This window comes from Pseudonaja textilis, chromosome 3 (genome assembly GCF_049901715.1).
Source record: "Pseudonaja textilis isolate UNSWEBS1 chromosome 3, rPseTex1.2, whole genome shotgun sequence".
NCBI lineage: Eukaryota > Metazoa > Chordata > Lepidosauria > Squamata > Elapidae > Pseudonaja > Pseudonaja textilis.
This window is the reverse complement of record NC_141992.1, coordinates 107,994,792-108,015,798: the sequence shown is the minus strand read 5'-3', so window position 1 is coordinate 108,015,798 and position 21,007 is coordinate 107,994,792. Positions and strand designations below refer to the sequence as shown.

General features: G+C 43.2%; 1 protein-coding gene across 1 annotated transcript in view; it reads left to right on the top strand.

Moving 5' to 3' along the window:
- The window catches only part of ARAP3 (ArfGAP with RhoGAP domain, ankyrin repeat and PH domain 3), a 185,556-nt gene that overhangs the window by 129,515 nt on the left and 35,034 nt on the right, over positions 1-21,007 (top strand). Inside the window, exons 29-31 of the mRNA XM_026718719.2 lie at positions 7,746-7,828; positions 8,816-8,851; positions 19,645-19,708. Coding sequence (XP_026574504.2) covers positions 7,746-7,828; positions 8,816-8,851; positions 19,645-19,708 — 183 coding nt within the window. The remainder of the gene's footprint in view (positions 1-7,745; positions 7,829-8,815; positions 8,852-19,644; positions 19,709-21,007) is intronic.

Below are 21,007 nucleotides of genomic sequence, written 5' to 3'. Positions count from 1 at the left end.
TTCCTTTTATTTAGGTATACATCAAATTGGCAAAGTCTGTTGTAATTCCAGATCTGATCCAACCCCAGAATTACACCCTATAATATTGAAAGTTAGAAACAACCCGCCAAAGTCACATTCCCCAATCAGCATTCAGTCTAGCACCTCCAGTGCCTCTCCTCTCACATCTGCTGTTGGATAAGGGACTTTCTTACTAACAGACCCCAAACCATTAAGATTGGCAGCTATTTTTCCTCCATTCTTGTTCTCAGCACTGGCTTTCCACAGGGCTGTGTGGTGAGCCCCCTTTTGTATTCACTCTACAGCTACAACTGCACTCCCTCTTGTCCCACTAACTCTATAATAAAATTTGCAGATGACACCATGTTGGTGGGACTCGTATCAGGAGGAGACGGGACGGCCTATAGGTCAGAGGTTCTCAGATTGGTCTTGTGGTGCAAGAGTCATAACCTCACCCTGAACATCAAAAAGACCAAAGAATTGATTATAGACTTCAGAAGATGCAAAACAGAGCATCTCCCACTATATATTAATGGAGATTGTGTGGAAAGAGTTCATAGTTTTAAATTTCTAGGAACTCATATTTCCGACAACCTTACGTGGTCGGTCCACACTATGGCCACTGCAAAGAAGGCCCAAGAGCACCTGCACTTTCTTGCTGAAAAAGAGTGGCCTGGGTAAGAAGTTGCTGGTTACTTTTTACTGTTCTACCATCGAGAGCATTTTGGCATACTGTGTAATGGTGTGGTAAGCTGGATGCTCTGCAGTGGATAAGAAGATGCTCCAGAGAGTTATAAACACAGCACAAAAAATCATCGGTTGCTCTCTTTCTTCTTTGGAAGAGATTGTGAAGACCAGACTTCTCTCTAGAACACTAAAAATCTCCACAGACTGTTGTCATCCTGGTCATTCATATTTCATGTTATCATCAGGGAGGCATTATAGGTGTCTTAAAATGAGGACTAATAGATTGAGAAACAGTTTATTTTCCAAGGCAGTAGTTGTCTTGAATCAAACAGTACATTTGTGATTTAGTCCTATGTATATAGTGGCATTTTTAAACTATCTAACTTATTAAATGTTTTAAATAGGTTTTAGACTAGGTTTTTTATTATTATTATTATTTTAATTTTTAAATACTCTGTAGTGTGATTGTGATGTGGTGTTTGGGGCACTGTGCTGGAGTAGCTTTCAAATTTCATTGTATTCAGGGAATGCAATGACAATAAAGGTATTCTATTCTATTCTATTCTATTCTATTCTATTCTATTCTATTCTATTCCAGTGACTCGAAACCCCACCTTCAGCCATCTGCAGGGACACTGCCTGTTCCCAGGGGAAAGAATGTTACCTAGCCAAAACATCCTCCACTATCTATCCCTCTTCTATCCACTGAAATGTGTTGAGCTCGAAACCTCACTTACGGGGTAAATGAAAAGAGAAAGGATAGCAAATACTGTAATACCACATTAACTAAAATGGCTACACATATGTCAACTTTTGGGCTCGACATGGAGGGCTTTTCAGGATGTGTTGGTGGCATGCCTGGGGCCTCATTCGGTTGTGCCATGGGTGGTGGCTCTGGTTTGGTTTTCAGAGCTGGGGTTGTGCATGCCGAGGCGATGTGCCCCTCCCTCCACATTTGTAGCATTTCAACTGGCTTTGTGGGAGGGTTGGTTTTGGGGCCGGCTGTGCTGCTGCGATCTCTCATTGACTGAATGGTCTCTAGTCTGTTTGGTCTCTCTCCTTGGTATCCAGTTGTTTCCACATGTCATTTGCACACAATCCACAGTCAACTTTTATGGCCACTCGGAACCACTCAGAGAGTTGATTTGGAATGTCCCTGTAGATGGTTATCTGGGCAATTTGCTTGTCCAGGCTCATTCTGAAAAAGTTAACTAATAGTTGTTCTGGCAAAGGAGGTAGCTTCCCCATGACTCTCCTGAATTCATGGATGTGTTCTTTAATGGGTTGCCCCCTCTGCTTTAGATTTCAGAGCTCATCCTCCATGTACGGTTCCTCCTCCGCCTTCTCAAATCTGGTTTCTAGCTCTTGCAGGAAATCATTGATGTCTTGCAGCTCTCCTCTTATGGAGAGCTGCTAGCCATTCCTTTGCTTCTCACTCTAGCCTCCTGTCGATGGTATTCACCATGGCTCTGTGCAATGGATAGAGGTGGCCATAGCACTTTAGGTGGACTCTAGCAATGCCAAGGAATAGAGTCATTTGACCTGAGTCCCCATTGAATTTCCTCCGAATCATGGTGGTTCGTTCAGCCTTGCTCCTCCCTCGCCATGATGGGCCCCATGTACCTGTGCTTGGTGTGTTTGGCAGTCCCTTTCAGCTCTAGTTTGGAGGAAGGGAAGGGCAGGGGCCACCCCCCTAGGGTGGCTTGCCTGTTACGTGCAGGGACCACAGTCTTGGGTTCATTCTCCTCTGGGTAGTGGAGAAGGGGGGCTGCATTCCCGTCTGTTTCTCCTTGCTTGAAAGGGCTCAGTTGTAACCGCCCCCTCTTTTGGTTGGCATGACAGTCCCTCCTTTCAAAGGGTAGTTCATTCAAATTTCTCCCTAAGCTGTTTCTACAGATCCCCCCAATGGTTCCATCAGAGTTTTGGGGAGTCTGGCATGTTCCCAGTCCTAGCTTGCTCAGGAGTTTTCCTCAGCCCTGGGCTCTGGGATGAGAGAGTTCAACTTCAGCTGCTTTAAGGATTTTTTTCCACCAATACTCATCTTTTCTTGTTTCAGTCATTGTGATGGGCCTCTTATCTTTGATGTCCAGGGAGGGCTGCAATTTGGCTCTGGTCGGGTTGCTGGTTCCTGAAGTTCCTTGGGTGGGAGCAAGTTCTACCCTGCTCAGAGTCGCCTGAAGCAGGTTCTCTCTGGATAATCTGCCCTCTGCCATGGTAGCCTGAGTTTCTCTCCATGCACCCCAGCTGTTGGGGACTGGATGGAGAGTCCAGGGCTCAGGAGTCCTGGTCAATTTTATTAGTTTGGGGGGAGTTGGCTCGCTGTCAGAGTTCCAACAGATGCCCAAATTAAATCAGGGGTCTCAGGCCAAGCTTCAAAAGAAACTCAGTTATTTATTAGGAGTTTCATGCCAGCACAGACCAGGTGGAGCCAAATCTGACCTCAGTTAATTCCCGCTTTGCCTCTGACCCTGTTTCCCCCTCCTCCCAATATGTGTCATCAGTCACATTCCCCAATGAAGCAATTTCATGGGTTGTAAAAGTCCCTCCCTCCAGCCACTGTGGGCTCCCATGGAGATGGCCTTGGTGATTTGGGTGGAATGTGCCGTGCTTTGACTGAGATACCAGCTCCTTCAGGCAGCAACGAAGTTCGCTCTCCCATCTCCCTTGCCCATGGCAACTCGAGAGCAGTTCAGGGATGCTTTGAGAATTGACACCCAACTGCTGGGGGTCTCCATCAAACTTGATGCCTGGGCGGGGGTGCTTTTCATTCCAGCAGATGGCTCAAAGCCATCTCCCTATTTCCCACAACATATAGCAAAGCAAAACAATCAAATCCTGCACAAAGAATCCCCCCAATCCGCTCCCACCAGAATGGCAGCATCCCAATGGGACCTGACACTTAGACATTTCCTCACCCATACTGCCAAATTCCATTTCTCTAGCCACGTGAATCCCAAAATTAAAGCCATATCCATATTGAGCGCCACAGTGAAACATACGGGTTCCACATGGATATTCATCTCCACGGGTTCTCTTACAAATCTAGAGGAGCTGCTAAGGAGTTGTCCAACTGTTGGAATGCCATCAGTACTTTTAATTTGCAGAGTTGCATTCCAAGCCCCTCCGCTACAACTGGGCTTATAAGATATTGAGTATATACAGAGACTATTAAAGTTACTAATTCCATTTTCCATCTTGAAGAGTCTACTTTTAGTTGCAATCTTACTACCATTGGTTTTGAGACACCAATCACCAGTGGATTATCATCACTGCTGCCACTCTCTCTGACCATGGCTCTTCACCATGTTATCTTCCTCCTCACTGAAGGGGAAAAACTCTTTAACTTTGTCCCCTTCTCTAGCAGTAGTCTTGGGTTTGGCCATAGCTTTCCCTCTTTTTAATGAGGGGTGCTTAGTCGTAGGTCCCCTCTGAGTGCTTGAGCAATTGGCTGCCTGATCACCCTCTCTGCTGCAAAAGAGACAGACTCATGTGTACTCCTTGGGATTGGACTCTCCCTTACTCATCTTTGGAGGCATCCTCTTCTCCCTCACTCTGCCCGCTCACAGACCTCTCTCTATGGTTTCGTGGATAATGGTGAAGTCAATCTCCACCTTGCCAGGATGTACCACTTGTACAGGGTTCTGGGTGACCTCTAGGACAGGCAGGTGATTAGGACTTCCAGGATGAGGCCTTGTTGGAAGTATTCCATTCCATGTCTTGTGGCAAGTCTGTGAGCCAGCTAGCCAACCCCTGGAATTCTTGGATGTAAGCCATGATCGATAATCTGCCCTGCCAGATGGTCATGATTCTTCTCTTTGCTTTCTGGTCTGCTAGAGGGTCCTTGAACCATCATCTGAGAGTGATGATGAAGTAGTCAAAGTCATACAGCTCTTTGGTGGCAGTATCATGGATGAAACCACCCAGTTAGCCACCATCCCCTCCAGAGCCACACTATGATTATTGAACTTTCTGAGGAGCAACATTAGACTTGAATATATTGTTTTTTTTACTCTTGAGTAGGAGCGGGACTTACTAAAATAAGACAAGATGCTCCATCAGGGGGAAATGAGTAAGACTTCAAAAGAAATTGTGTTGGTGTTTCAAAGCATTAAGGATACTATGACAAAGAATCACCAAGAGATAAAAAAACCTATTGCAAGGTATCAATGGGAAATAGAAAATACCCTACAACTGATAATGAAGGAAGATCAGAGTCCAGGAAAGAGAGGAGACAACAGAAACAATGGAGGAAAAGATAGAACAGACAACCTCCCTGCCAGCCATCTGGTCTTCAGTACTGGCTCATCAGATTCCCACCACCCAGCACTAGTTCAGAGGTTCCTTCCCCCTCCTCCACGGACAGAGAGAGAGAGAGAGAGAGGGAGTGTCAGCTGGTGTTCCATTCAAAATCCAAGAAAGAAATAGTTAGACTCCATTAATTAGAGAAAATATATCTTTTACTGGAAATCAAGTGGTAGCATCAAAGTAATTCTGAATCTGAGAAAATGAGCACGTAAATCACATGTACAAAGTGATGGCAATGTTCCCACCCACAATAGTTTAAACTGTCCATCCAATAAAAAGTTGTATATAATGTCATGTGGGCATCTCCAGGTGGTGATGAGGCCTCTGTCCGTTGACCTTGACATATTTTGATAAAGAGCAGCTCTTGAGTATAGCATAGGAAAGAAACATAAGCAAGAAACTTTCCCCCAACTTATACAGTTCTTTTTTGTAAAACCTCCAGCTCGCTTCCCATTACTATGTCTCCCCTCCTCCCCCTGTTACTTATGACAGCCGAAAGATGCAAAGCAAACGAAGGAAATCTTGAAGGCTGACAGGGAGGGGGGGAAAGAGAGAGAGAGAAAGAGACAAGAGACAGAGATAACTGTTTAAAAGAAAATAGAAAGCTCTTTGAGTGTTTAAGGTTGCAGACCCCTGGGTTAGGCAAACACCATGGTCATTAAATGAACCCTGTGGTCATTAAGCAAACACTGTGGTTGTTAAACAAGTCCATTTTCCCCAATGGGCATTTTTAACTGGAAACCACAAGGAATTGTTGGAAACTGGCAAAAAACATAGAAAACCTCAGTCACAAGACTGTGTGGGATGTTGTAACTGGTCGTGTGTGTGTGTGTGTGTGTGTGTGTGTGTGTGTGTGCATGGCTGTCAAAACACCAAAAACAGGTCAAGTAGCTCTGGGGAGGTCAGTCATAAATTAGAACACTTGCTAAGCAACTGGCCATTAAGCGAGGACCACTTATATTTCGTTTGCCAGTCACATGGCCACCTAGCAGTCAGCAAGCTACGCCACTCAGTCACATGAACACCAAGCCACACCCATAAATTAGGCCATGCCCACAGAATTGGTTGTTAAGAAATTTGAATCCCACTCCTGATTCTACTGGTTCAGCCAGGTTCGCGCGAACCAGTAGTAAAAAATGCTACCATTCGGCCGAACCAATATTTCTTTTTTTCCCCTCCTGATGATCAGCTGTTCCGATGATCAGCTACACTGGGATCCCCCTCTCTGTCTTGTTGCTTCACCCAGGAGCTTCCCTGAGGCCCAGGAGGCCAAAAAATGGAGCGTGGGTGGGGGTGCTGCACACACAAAAGAAGCCACGCCCACCCAGTCACATGGCCATGTCCACCTAGCCACTTCCATCTAGCCACCCCCACAGAACTGGTAGTAAAAATATTTGCATCCCACCCCTGATCCCAAGTCATCCCAGTTGCTCCCTATTGGTCAAAAAGACATTGGTATTGGTATTCATCAGATAACTCATAAATGGGGAGGCCAGTTTCACTCAGACCCACATATGTGTGGGGCTTAATTGGCAGGCTGTTGCAACTCCTATCTACAGTGCTGCAAGATAGTGCAAGATAGTCTGGGATCTCTTTTTTTATATGGCACTACAAATTTAATGCACAGTTTTTGGCTGAGGCATCCTATGGAAATGAATCCTATGAATTAGGATTCTTAGGTCTTAGGTTATTGAACAAGAGGATTTTAAATAAAAGTAAGGAAATATAAAAGTTAAGTTCCTAATTTGAATGTTGCTTTTCTCAAGAACCCAGGAAGTAGTCTTGAGTTTTTGTTGAATTGGCATAATTTGAATTTGAATTCTTTATTGTCATTGTACCTATATACACAGTATGCACACAAAGAAATTCACATAACACCCAGAGACCAGACTCAACATGCACACACACACATGACAATCCCCAAACACACACACACATGCCAAAATTCCCTGTCTCCTAAAAACACACAAGCATCCACACAACAGACCAAGTGATACTGTCCAACAGCTCACTGATGGTGGTCCTTAAGTTCATTGTTAAGTGCAGTTATAGCTCTGGGATAAAAACTGTTCAGAAAACATGTGGTCCAAGTTTTAATTGTTCTGTATCTTCTTCCAGAAGACAACAGTTCACAAAGATTGTAAGCAGGATGGGAAGAGTCTCTGAGAATGTTGTGCAACTTCCTCAAACAGCGAGATGCGAAGATGTCATCTAGGGCTAGTAGCTGGAGCCTGATGATATTCTGGGCAGTTTTAATGATTCTCTGTTAGAGCTTTTTTGTCTGCTACAAAGCTGCTCCCATACCATACAAGAATGCTGTATGTCAGGACATTCTCAATGGTGCTGTGGTAGTAGGACAGAAGTAGATGCTGAGATAGATTTATCTTCCTGAGCATTCTCAGGAAGTACAGCCTCTTCTGTGCCTTCTTCACAAACATGTTAGCATTCATAGTCCATGAGAGGTCCTCCAAGATATAAATGTCCAGAAATTTAAAACTACCAACCCTCTCCACCTCCTTGCATTACATTTACATTATATATGTAAAATAGATTACATATGCAAGTGACTAAAGCTATTTCAAGTATACTTGTATAGAGAAAAAATATTTCCACTGCATTAAGCTTTGATAGTAATTGTTAGTCAAATGTCTGGATATAGTGAAATAAAGATGGACAAAATAATCCTGATTTATTTTGTAACCCTTTCTTTATATCTGTGAATTGAGGACTGTCTTTCTATTGTACATCTCTAGAGTGTCAAGCCAGAGCGAGAATGGCTACTGGATATGGCGAAGGTTTACTTGGGGATCCGAAAAAAACTGAAACCACCTTCACGGCAAGTGGCTATCAGAGGCAATATTTACAGCTTGGTAGATATCTAAATGTCCAAACTGTCCAAACACTGATTGTTATTCTTTATACAGGTAGTCCTTGGCTTACAATCACAATTGAGCCCAAAATTTCTATTGTTAAGTGAATTTTGTCCCGTTTTATGACCTTTCCACAATTGTTAAGTGAATTATTGCAGTTGTTAAGTTAGTAATGTTGTTAAGTGAATCTGGCTTCCCCATTGACTTAGCTTGTCAGAAGGTTGTGAAAGGGGATCACATGACCCCAGGACACTGCAACTGTCATAAATATGAGTCAGTTGCCAAGCGTCTGAATTTTGATCACATGACTATGGTGATGCTGCAATAGTTTGAAGTGTGAAAAATGGTCATCGTTCACTTTTTCAGTGCCATTGTAACTTTCAACAGTCATTAAACAAACTATAGGACTATCTATAGTTTTATGCACAGAACATAGTAAGTTCCAGTTCTTCCTAGAAGCCTTAATATATATTTGCCAAAATTTAATACATGAAATGGAACAATAGCCCCCCAAAAAGGCAAGACACGTGGAAAGATTTTGCATTCCTCTGTGAAGATACATTCTTAGCTTCTTTGAACATTTTCTGTTCCCAAGAATCATCCTTTGCCTTTATGCCTTATATGTGGTACAGATGATGGTCAAGCACCTTAAAGTATGTGCAAACAGGAAAAATCAACTTGATTTGGGGACAGAGAGAATTTTTAAGGAGTGAATTGTCTTAATTACCTGCAAGGCTCAGGGTACTTTTTATTGCTCTAACTTTTACACACAAAAAAAAGAAAGAAAAGCAGAAAATTACTATCAACAAAATCTTCTATCAAGAACTTAGGGACTACAGGTTTTGAGGATGTAGTTGTTTATTGAAGTGCCTATAGAATAGCCCCAGGTGTGTTTAGTTTCAGCTTATTAGTTTGTTTAAATTCTAATCATACCCTATTTCTCACTATTACAGATGGGGCTTTACTCTAATTCTTCAAAAACAGCAATTGTGAGTATCTTTCACAAAAACATGATCAGTGAAGTGAATATAAACCTAAAGTTATTTAATTCTGCACCTAAAATTAAACATACATCTTATAATATAGTGCATTATAACCCAATATTATCTAGAAAAAATTATGAGGTTGGGTAGTTTGGGATTTGAATCATGTAATGCATATCCAAGACTGTCTGTTATAAGAATATGGAATAACAGCATTGGAAGGGATTTTGGAGGTCTTCTAGTCCAACTCCCTGCTCAAGCACTAGCCATGATTATTTCTACCATTCAGTTTGTTCTTTCTTCTTGGTACTTTTTTCATCTCAAGCACAGAGAAGTTGAGGAAGGAATGACAGTAGAATTAACAAATATTGTTTCATATCATTTATACAATGATAGATAATGTCCTTATCATATTTTGATCGGCTTCATTTCAATCTACAAATGTCTCCATTCAAAATTTAATACATAGCTTAGGTTTGTTTCCATTATTGATGAAAAACCTTGGTGAGGTAATGCTTCTGGTTACACTGGATATGTATTGAATTGAATTGAATTCTTTATTGGCCAAGTGTGATTGGACACACAAGAAATTTGTCTTGGTGCAAATACTTGCAGTATACATAAAAGAAAATATACATTCATCAAGAATCATAAGGTACAACACTTAATGATAATCATAGGGTACAATAAGCAATTAAATCATGCTAGGAAACAATCAATATAGATCATAAGAATACAGGCAACAAAGTTACAGTCATACAGTCAAAAGTGGGAGGGGATGGGTGATAAGGAGTGATGAGAAGATTAACAGTAATAGTAGTGCAGACTTTGCAATAGTTGAACAGTGCTGAGGAAATTATTTGTTTAGCAGAGTGATGGCTTTTGGGGAAAAAACTGTCCTTGTGTCTAATTGTTCTGATGTGCAGAGTGTTGATTTGAGGGTAAGAGTTGAAACAGTTTATGTCCAGGATGTGAGGGGTCTCTAAATATTTTCACAGCCCTCTTTTTGACTTGTGCAGTATACAGGTCCTCGATTGAAGGCAGGTTGGTAGTTATTGTTTTTTTTGCAGTCTTAATTATCCTCTGAAGTCTGTATCTGTCCTGTTAGGTTGTAGAACCAAACCAGACAGTTATAGAGGTGCAGATGACAGACTCAATAATTCCTCTGTAGAACTGTATCAGCAGCTCCTTGGGCAGTTTGAACTTTCTGAGTTGGCACAGAAAGAACATTCTTTATTGTGCTTTTTTGATGACATTTTTTATGCTAGGTGTCCATTTTAGGTCATGTAATATAGTAGAACCTAGAAATTTTAAAATGTAGGCAGTATAAATAGTAAATATTCAACTTTAAGACATGGAAACAATGATGGTATACTATTTTCTACTTCCAGAGATATAGTTTATTATTTTGTGGTAGAAGAGTTTAAAGAAGTTTAAATACATAGTTTCTCTGATAAGCTAAAGGTGGGAAAATGGCAACATCTCCAGGATGATGATCATTCATGACTTCCTTTTTAAAAAATAATATTACTAAAGATTATAATTTATAATATAAATATGATCATATATTTATTTTGTATTTATTGTTTTTATGATGTATGCCACCTAGAGTCACTTGTTGAGATGGGTGGCTGTAAAAACAACAATAAAAACTCATACAAATTTTAAAAGATAGGATGTACAGAAAAGAAACAAGGAAAATATAATTAGAAAAGAAAGAAAAATAAAATATAATAAAAAAGTAATATATGAAGAAGTGATTTCCTACCTTTATGTATAAACAGTTTTAGTAAGTTATCTTTTTTATTATTACCTTTTCTTAAAATACAACAGATGCTTCTTCCTATGTCCCATCTTTTATCTATAAAAAAAATCCATAAAGCATATTTATTTCAATCCTGACTTCATCAAAAATCTACCAGTAGTGGTGCTAATGTTTTCTATTATTTTCTGTGACTCTTGCAAATTTCATACTCAAGAGATAAGATTTTGACTATCAGATAGTGGACTTTTAATAACAAGCAGCTTTCTGGGTTTATTCCTCTCTTCTTTTCAAATGCGGAGGAAATTCTGACTGAGGGAATAGTAATTATCTCTCTTGACATGGCAGTTAGAAAAAGGCAGAAGAGAAACAAGAGAAAAAGGAGGGGCAAGCAAGGAGGCATTTTTCAGAGACTCAGGAATCATGGGGTAAGGAAAATCTCCCTTTCCCTTACTGTATTTGACAAGTGGTTATCCAGTCTTTTCTTGAAGGTCTCCAGTGATGAAGCACTCACAACTTCCAAATGCAAACTGTTCCACTGATTGATTGTTCTGTCAGAAAATTTCTCCATATTTCTAGATCGAATCTCCCCTTGAACAGTTTTTACTCTCTCTGCCATTATTGAAGCATATATTTTATAGTCAGTGTTCAATAAAGATATGAGTTTCCATCCATTATTCCTTGTCTGGCCTTCAGGTGCTTTGGAAAATAGGCTGTTCCCCCTCCTCTCTGTGACAACCACTCAAATATTGGAACACAGCTATCATGTCACCTCTGTTATTCTTCTTCACTAGACTAGCCATGCCCAATTTCTTGCAACCATTTTTATATGTTTTAGCCTCCAGTCCTCTAATCATCTTTGTTGCACTCTTTATAGTCTGCACTCTTTATAGAGTCCCAACATCTTTTTCATAATGTGATGACCAAAACTGGATGCAGTATTCTAGATGTGACCTTACTAAGGCTTTATAGAGTGGTAGTAGTACCTCACATGACTTTGATTCAATTCCTCTGTTAATGCTACTTAGGATTTCATTTAACTAATCTTCACTTACTCATAAATAAGTTAAATGAACTGCTTCTTTTAAATAAGAACAACTCAGACTTTTCCAACTTAGCAGCCCTCTGTTTCATTGAAACATGGCTGGATGGTTCAGTTATGGATACCTGCTTGCAAAGCCCAGGATTTCAGATTTAAAGAGCAGACAGAATTGCAGAAACTTTCCATAAAAAGAAGGGTAGAGGTATCTGCTCTTATATTAACAACTGATGGTGTAAAAATGTCACTACACTAAAGAAATTTTGTGATGTGGATTTAGAGACACTATTCATCAATTGCATACCCTATTATTCCCCCTGAGAGTTTTCTTCATTCATCCTAGTTGGGTTGTACATACCTCCCCAAGGTTACATAAACAAAGCATTGCAAACTTTAATTGATCAAATCTTGTGGGTTGAACAGAGATCTCCAGACTCATATTAGATTTTAATAGGAGAAACATTAGCAAAGGAGAGCAGGGCACCAAATATAAGATACTCTGAAAAGCCGAAGAATCAACTCTCCACAAATAAAGTAGCAAATGTGTGAAAAAGCCTGAAAAATAACATTGGCCACAGCAGACCTCCCTCCCTTGTGGAAGAGAATCAGTAACTGGCAGATTACCTGAATGTTTTCTACTGTAGGTTTGAGAGGAGACTGTTCTGTATGTACATTTGCATTCTTGGAAACCTGCACTTCGGATTGGCTAAACGCACTGCAACCGGATTGGTCGAGTGCGCGGCACTGATTGGCCATTACGAAGCAACTGCGATTGGCCAAGCCGATCGTGGGTGATTCGAACGGCTGTCATTGGCTGCGGCGCCCGGCACTGGTTCAATATAAGCCGCCGCATACTCAGCCGGCGGCCAGATTCAACTTGAAATAAAAAGAGCTTTAAACCAGTCACTGCCTCGCGTCTCTTTGTGATCGATCGACCAATACAACCCTGGTGACGAAGGTGGGATTCTGAAGCAAGACCCACATCGCATGTGGTACACGGAACAGCGACCAGCAACATGGCCAGCAGCACCGTGCTGCCTGCACTCTTCAACCAAGCTGCCGAGGACTAGGAATCCTACATCGATAGATTCCTCATGTTCTTAGAAAGCAGCAACTTAAAAGACACAAATGGGCAGAAGAAAAGGGCCGTATTCCTGACCCACTGCAGGCCCGTAGTGTTCAAGATGGCGAAGGCCCTCGCCAAACCCCTCGATGTAAAAGCGATGGACTGGGCCGACCTCAAACCCCTACTGCGAAGCCACTATGCGCCCGCTGTGCCCACCCTCATCTGCCGGCACGACTTCTACCGGCGGGATCAGAAGGAGGGCGAGAGCATCAGCGACTTCACAGCTGATCTACGGGACCTCGGGGGCCTGTGTGGGTTCACCGATCTCGACGAAGCCCTGTGGGACCGTATCATCCTCGGCCTCAAAGACCCCATCTCACAAAGCCAGCTCATGGCAAGAGGCGACATAAACCTCACTGTCGCCCTCACCGAGGCAACAGCAGCGGAGGCAACCAGGAAATCGGCGGCCTGCATGCAGCAAACGAGCACCATGGATCGCCCCGCAACAACCGAGATGACCCTGACCCCCGAGAGGCAGACCAAGACCAGCTGCCGAGCAACCACCTCCACACATCATGGCGATCTTGACTCCCCCACCGACTCCGAGGACGACGAGGAAGACATCCACCAGCTCCAGACGGAACGAGACCGGCGCGAGCGGTGAAGCCATAAGTCGAGGTTCCAATGCTCCGGGTGCGGCGGCGATCACCCATGGTCGGAATGCCGGTTCCTTGACGCAATATGCCAGCACTGCGACAAACGGGGCCACATCACCAAAGTGTGCCATTTTAAATGGAACCACATTCAGCCCACGAAGACGAGACAACACCCCCCCGAGGAACCGAGACTGAAACACCGAGAGCCAATGGAGCCGGGAAGGAAGGAACAGGCATTTCAACGAGGCCCAACAATGAGAAGAAACCCACCAGACAGTCGTTATCGGCCATTCTTCAAACTGGGATGGCCGGAAGGTCCACGTGGAGGTGGGCATTGAAGACCGCCCATGCAAAATGGAGGTGGATTCCGGATCCTACCTGTCCATGGTCGCATGGCGGGAAATCAAGCGCTTGGTGCCAACCATACATCGGCACGAACTGGAGAGCCAGAAACTCATCCTCAAGGACTACCAGGGGAACCGCATCCCCGTGGTAGGAATCGGACATTTTAAAATCACATTCAAGGGGCGCACCGAGATACTCCCCTTAACCATCACAGAGAAGGACCGCCCTAGCCTCTTGGGACTACAATGGTTTGCGCCACTAGGAATAGAGGTGACGGGCACCAACCACATCGCTGAGATGGACTGGGAGGAGCAACTCGCAAGCGACTTCCAAGAGGTCTTCGACGGCAGCCTAGGCAAGTACCAAGGGGCCCCGATAACCTTCAACCTAGACCCTAGCATCACCCCAATCTGCCTCAAACCCCGGTGAGTACCCTTTGCACTCAGGCCCAAGATAGACAAGCAACTAAATAAGCTCATCGAACAAGGAGTACTCGAGCCAACGGACCATGCCAGGTGGGAGAACCCTATAGTCACCCCGGTAAAACCAGATGGGTCAGTGAGAATTTGTGGTGACTATAAGGCCACCCTCAACCGTGCACTGCAACAAAGCGCTTACCCCGTCCCAGTGGTACAGCACCTTCTGCACGCACTGGGGGGAGGCAAGTTTTTCACCAAACTCGACCTGGCACCGCAGAGGTGCAAACCATAGTCACCCACTGTGGGGCGTTCCGCTGCAAGAGGCTCCAGTTCGGAGTCAGTATAGCCCCGGGGGGTTTCCAAAGTCTAATGGAGAGGCTACTCCAAGGCTACGATCACCACTCGACCGGCTGCACCCCACATACAACCCAGAAAAACCCTCCAACTCCTCCAGCAAGCACCGGACGTTCACACCAGGAGACGCAGTATACGCGAAGAACTTCACAGGGGACCCACTCTGGATACCGGCAACGATAACCCAGGTAACGGGTCCCCGCTCGTACCGGTTACTAACGAACGACAGGCGAGCATGGAAACGACACATCGATCAGCTAAGATCGAGAACCACCACGGGAAATACAACCGACACGCAAGCACACAGAAACAGAGAACCAGGAGCAGAGGGGGAACACCAAAACCCCAACCAAGAGGGGAGGGAAAACCCCGAAGAACAAAACAGACAACCCCATCAAAAAAGAAACCAGGAATACTCACCAACCGAAGCATCAGGAAACGACCCGCTCGAAGCCTCGCCTGGAAGAAGCAGCCAAGCCAGCTCAACCAGCCCGGGAAGCCCAAGCGGGAGCAGCAAAGCCAGCAGCTCGACCAGCCCGGGTAGACCAGGAGGGAGCTGCGGCGAGAGGCCCGACTCACCCTTCCAGGCGGTTTCATTGACGAGGCGGAGAGCGACACAGACCCCGACCGAACTGGCCGGCGTCCAAGAGACAACTAACCTGCACAGGTCCAATAGGCAAGTACGGAGCCCCACCTACTTACGGGACTACGTCACATAGGACCGAACCAAGAGGGGAGGGGTGTTCTGTATGTACATTTGCATTCTTGGAAACCTGCACTTCGGATTGGTTAAACGCACTGCAACCGGATTGGTTGAGTGCGCGGCACTGATTGGCCATTAGGAAGCAACCGCGAGTGGCCAAGCCGATCGCGGGTGATTCGAACAGCTGTCATTGGCTGCGGCGCCCGGCACCAGTTCAATATAAGCCGCCACATACTCAGCCGGTGGCCAGATTCAACTTGAAATAAAAAGAGCTTTAAACCAGTCACTGCCTCGCGTCTCTTTGTGATCGATCGACCGATACAACAGAGACCTCTGTCAACTGTTGCTACCCTCTCCATCTCAGACACACCGATAACTGCTCCTACATCTCTCTGGACTCCCTATCTCTGGTTATCAGAGAAAAAGATATGCAATGTCTGTTTCACAGACAAAAAGATGAAAAAGCACCAGGACCAGACAGGGTAATTCCCTCTTGCTTGAAAGTTTGATAAAATGGACCCCATCTTCACCCGCATTTTAAATAAATAACTGGAAATGTGCTATGTCCCTTCTTGTTTCAAATGCTTTTATATCCATAGTTATGAAAACCTTAAAAAGGTTACTGTTGGCTCTCCTGAAAGCCATCAGAGATCTGCTGTAGACCCCTTGCAATTTACCTACAGTGCAAATAGATCAGCAGATGATGCTGTCAATATGGCACTGTACTACATCTTACAACATCTTGAATCCCCAAAGAATTATGTTAGGGTCCTTTTTATAGACTTCAGCTCAACACCACCATTCCTGAAACCCTCCACTCTAAACTGACTTAGTTATCTGTTCCTGACCACACTTGTAGATGGATTATAAGCCTTTTAATGAATAGGAAGCAGCAGGTAAAGCTAAAGAAAATCACATCAAATACCTGTTCAATTAGCACAGGAGCCTCCTAGGGCCGTGTATTCTCTCCATTATTTTCTCTATATATACCAATGACTGCATCCCAAAGGATCCCTCTGTTAAAATATTGAAGTTTGCAGATGAGAAAACAGTCATTTATTTCATATGAGATGACAACAAGTCCGCATATTGATGATAAGTAGATTAACTGGCCCTATAGTGCAGCTACCATGTTTTCCCCAAAATAAGACTTATCCCAAAAATAAGCCCTAGCTTGATTTTTAAGTGTGTGCCTGATATAAGCTCTACCCCAAAAATAAGCCATAGTGAAGTTCATCAGCAGCCCTGCAGTGGGGCTGAATGTGACCACCATAGGAGGCAGTGAATGTGTGGTTTGTGCTTCACCAGGCCTAGAGCTTGGATCATGCTTAGGCTGCTGCTATTTGGGATTGCCTGTCCCTCCATGCCTCTGCCTGCTGCCGGTGCTGCTAAACATCAGAATCATTGCCTCCATTAAACTGGGTGTCAATCCAGTCCACCATCTCTCCACTTGCCTGCAGCCATAATGGGGCTGTGTAGTGAATTAGAATCACCTTCCCCCACCTTTTCCTGGCTGATGCACATGCTGCACATGCTGCACATGCTGCACATGCTGCACATGCTGCTGCTGGCCTTGTGGGAGCTCTTCACCTTTCTGGCTGTGCTGCTTTTGGGTGCCCTGCTGGGCTGTTCCTGCCTGGCATGAGGTGAATTGGCCCAGATCTACTCTATGAGTACCTCCCCTTACCACTGGCCTGCCAGGGCCTCTATGCCAGTGGTTGCCAATGGAGCCATGCTGCCCATGCCACATTTGGCCTCTAAGTCACCCGTGGCTGCTCTGCTGCCATTGTCTCGATGTCTGCCCAGCCCAGACCATCTGGCGGACCAGTGCTGCTGTCAGAAGATGAGGAGAGACAGGTGGCAGTGGAACTGCCTCTTGGCAGGCTGGCAGTGAGGGAAGATACTCTGAAAGTCATAGATCTGGGCCAATTCACTCCACATCAGGCAGGAGTGGCCCAGTAGGGCAGATGAGAGCAGCATGGCCAGGAGGGTGAAGAGCCTCTGGGAAGACAGCAGCAGCAAGAACAGCATGCCAAGCAACTGGGGAGAGGCATGGGTGGGGGCAATCCCAATGTGTCATGCAAGCTTCTGCCCTGTCATGGCTGCAGGGAAGCCGAGAAATGGTGGGATGGATTGACACCTGAATTAATGGAGGCAGGCAATGCTGGCACTGGCAGCAGGCAGTGGCATGGGAAAGGAGCGGGCAATCCTGATGTGCTGCATGGCCTTCTGCCTCATAGCAGCAGCCTGAGCAAGGCCTGATCTCCAGTGTTCCAGCAGCAGCAGTGCCAGATGGTAGGGTTGGGGGAGGCCAGGGCTGAGACTTTAGCCCATTTGGCCTTGGGTAAGCAGATGGTGGGACAGAGAGGGCCAGCCTGGCAATAGCAGCATTCCTACTCCTGTCGATCGCTGCGCTTACCACCTTTTGTATGTGAAAAAAAGACAATCCCAAAAATGATGCTTTGGAGCCCCCAAAAATATAAAACCGGGTCTTATTTTCAGAGGAATGGTAGAACAATCTAGAGCTGAAACTCTTAAAAATTTAGAGATGATAGTAGATTTTAGAAGATACTTTCCTATTCTACCTTCTCTTACAATATTAGGCAAAACAGCATCAACTGTAGAGACCTTCAAGTTTCTCAGCTCTGTTATCCCCAAGGACTTGAAATAGTCACCTAATATTAGAATCATCATTAAACAGGCACAACAAAGAATGTTCTTCCTGCATCAACTCAGAAAGTTCAGATTGCCAAGGATCTGCTGATATAGTTCTACAGAGGAATTATTGAGTGCTTCATTTGTATCTCAATAACTGTCTAGTTTGGCACAGCAATGAAACAGGACAGACACAGGTTTCAACAGAAAGTTAGGACTGCAGAAAAAAAAACAATTGCAACCTTCCATTGAGAACCTATAAACTGCACGAACCAGAAAGAGAGCTCACATCCTGACCCCTCACATCCTGGACATGATCTATTTCAACTTCTCCCCACAGGAGACTACTATAGAGCATTGCATGCCTAAACAACTAGACACAAAGATAGTTTTTCTCCTGTACCTCACTCTGCAGAACAGTTAATTCACAGAATACTATCTCATTTCTCATCTTGCCTACTATCATCTCCTATTGGTTTCTTATAATTTATCAATTGTTTACAACTTATGATTAATAATTGTAATTATTTTTTATGATCTACAACCTATTACGTATTGATTATATGCACATTGTGAGCTTATACCCCAAAGAAAAATTCCTTGCGTGTTCAGTTACATTTGACCAATAAAGAATTCTATTCTATTCTAAAAATTAGCAGAAATAATGACATATTTGTTTTAAACTTGGTCAAATAAATCAGATTTATATTCCTTATTTTTATTTCTAATAATCTTAATCTTTAGTTTGTTCAAATAAGTATTTGTACAATTTTATTTTATTTTTCATTTTTCTTTGTTCCTTCTTAAAAGATCCTTCAAAATTCCAAAATCTTATTTCAAATTTATCTGGCCCCTTAGTCTGTCCATAATTTTCTAAAATCAAAGTTTTAATTTCCCACAAGTTGGGAAATGGTATGTGGGAAGGACCTTGGGAGAGGGGGGCAAAGAGATGCTACTTAGGTCATAGTCAGTTAAGAGATAGCATAGTCTGCAGCTGGATGGTGGGCAGGGCAAAAGGCTCAGAAGGAACCATCCCTAGTTTTTCAAGCTATAAAGGAGATGTGCAAAATTGATGTCAGCCTTATCAGGTAGACTAGATAAGAAATACAATCAGATAAGCTAATTCCAATTTATTGTAAAGCTACATGAATAGAATCTTGCAAGTCTGAAACTACAATTTCTCGCCATCATCTTTACAGCCAAGAAATTAGAAAGGGGCCCTTCTGAGCTTCCTGCCCCACCCACTATCCAATTGTGAACTATGCTGTCTCTTATCCGACTATTCTGTAGGCATCACCTTTCCTACATAATATTGTAGAAATGCTCCAGACTGCAAAATAGGCTTTAGTGGATTTGGAGGCAAGGAAAAGCCATCTTGTTCAAACAACAATTGCAACTTTGAAAGGACACTACATTCACATAACTTCCTTCTAATCACTTAAGAAAATAGCTTGTTAACTAGTTTCAATCTATTAGAAACCTTTGGATCAAGAAGTTTGAGAGCTTTGAAGGGTACATTTCCTTTAGCCTTTAATAAAAGAAACTTTTAACTACAAGTTCAGGGAAAAAAATTGGAATACTATTCATGAGTTCATAAAGATCAGCAACAATAGTTATTTTCTTGGCTGCTTTTAGAAAATGCTAGGCACTTCTCATGAGTTCCATTATTGAGTTCTTTCTCTGGAAAACCTCAAACTTTTTAAACTGCTCTGGTGAATCCTATACTATTTGTTGAATTAGATAAGTTAATGAGACAAAGATCACCACAGCTGGCAGTAATTGTCAATGTTTATTCTGTAGGTATTTAACATGCCCAGGGCAATCTGAGCTATGGGACTGGGTCACCAGCATTCTGAAAGCTCAGGTAAGTAATAAAAAAAGAAATATATGTCATTAGTCATGCTCTATTAATAAGATGTGCATAATTGATGATGAAGATAATATGATAGTGATAGTTTGAATATGCTGGTTCATCTCCAGAAAGGAAGTTTGCTGGATAAAGGTTAGGGTTAGAGTTAGAGTTATACTTTTCTTAATGAGACTTTTAATTGCTTTTAAATGTATTTTTAATTGTTGGCAGAAAAGAGAGCCATGGACAGAATGAATCCTAGTCACACATCAACAGATTTCAAGTATGAAAATAAAAGGCTCAGAAATAAATACTTCCCTTTCACCTTACATATATACTTTTTCCTTGTATACATAAATTGTTGCATGTAAATGGACCTCTCTATGAATTCTAACTTGAATGTTTTGCAATGAAATAACCATTTCATGTTCTTTTAATCAAAAAATGACCAACTTGACAATTAATCAGAGAGTATGGAAAATTGCAATTTACATTTGTTCCTTTAAATAACAATGTAGTACAAGCTATACTGGCCCATTAACTAAGTAAATAAGGAGAGCAAAAGAAGGAAGAGGCTAGGAAAAGAGGAGGGTAAAGCAGTATGTTCTTAGAGATTGTGTTCAGCTATAAATGATAGGGATGAAGGCAGGGGTGGGATTCTACCATTTCTCACCTATTCTCTAGAACCAATTGCAACATTCTAAGCAGTTCGGAGAACTGGTTGTTAGAAGAAATTATTGGCCTAATCCTGTAAGGAAGGCAGGAAGGAAACATTCTGGTGTTGCTTACAGAAACTGCCTCTCCGTTAACCTTTATTACATTCTTGGCAGGACTAGACTTCCTGTCTCTGGAACTTCTCTGGAGGTTTTTCCCCTTCCTTTGCTGGTACTTTGGTTGTGTGGAGTGACCATTTAAAGTTACAATGGCACTGAAAAAGTGACTTATGACCATTTTTCACACTTATGACTGTTGCAGCATCCCCACAGTCATGAGAGGCCAGGCGAGCAGATGCGTGCCTTGATGTGAGTGATATTGAGTTGGCCACACCCAGCCAATAACATGACCACCAAGCCATGTCCACCCAGTCACATGACCACCAAGCCACACCCACCACCTAAGCCACACCCACAGAACTGGTTGTTAAATTTTTTGAATCCCACCCCTGGATGAAGGACATTATCTAATTACAAAGGATTGCTTCTTATTCATTATAGAACTCATATTGTAACCGTAGATGGATAATAAGGCAATTAATCCTAGAGAGCACGCACATTGCAAGTGAAAAGGGCAAGTAGACAAGAATTAGTCAAGAGA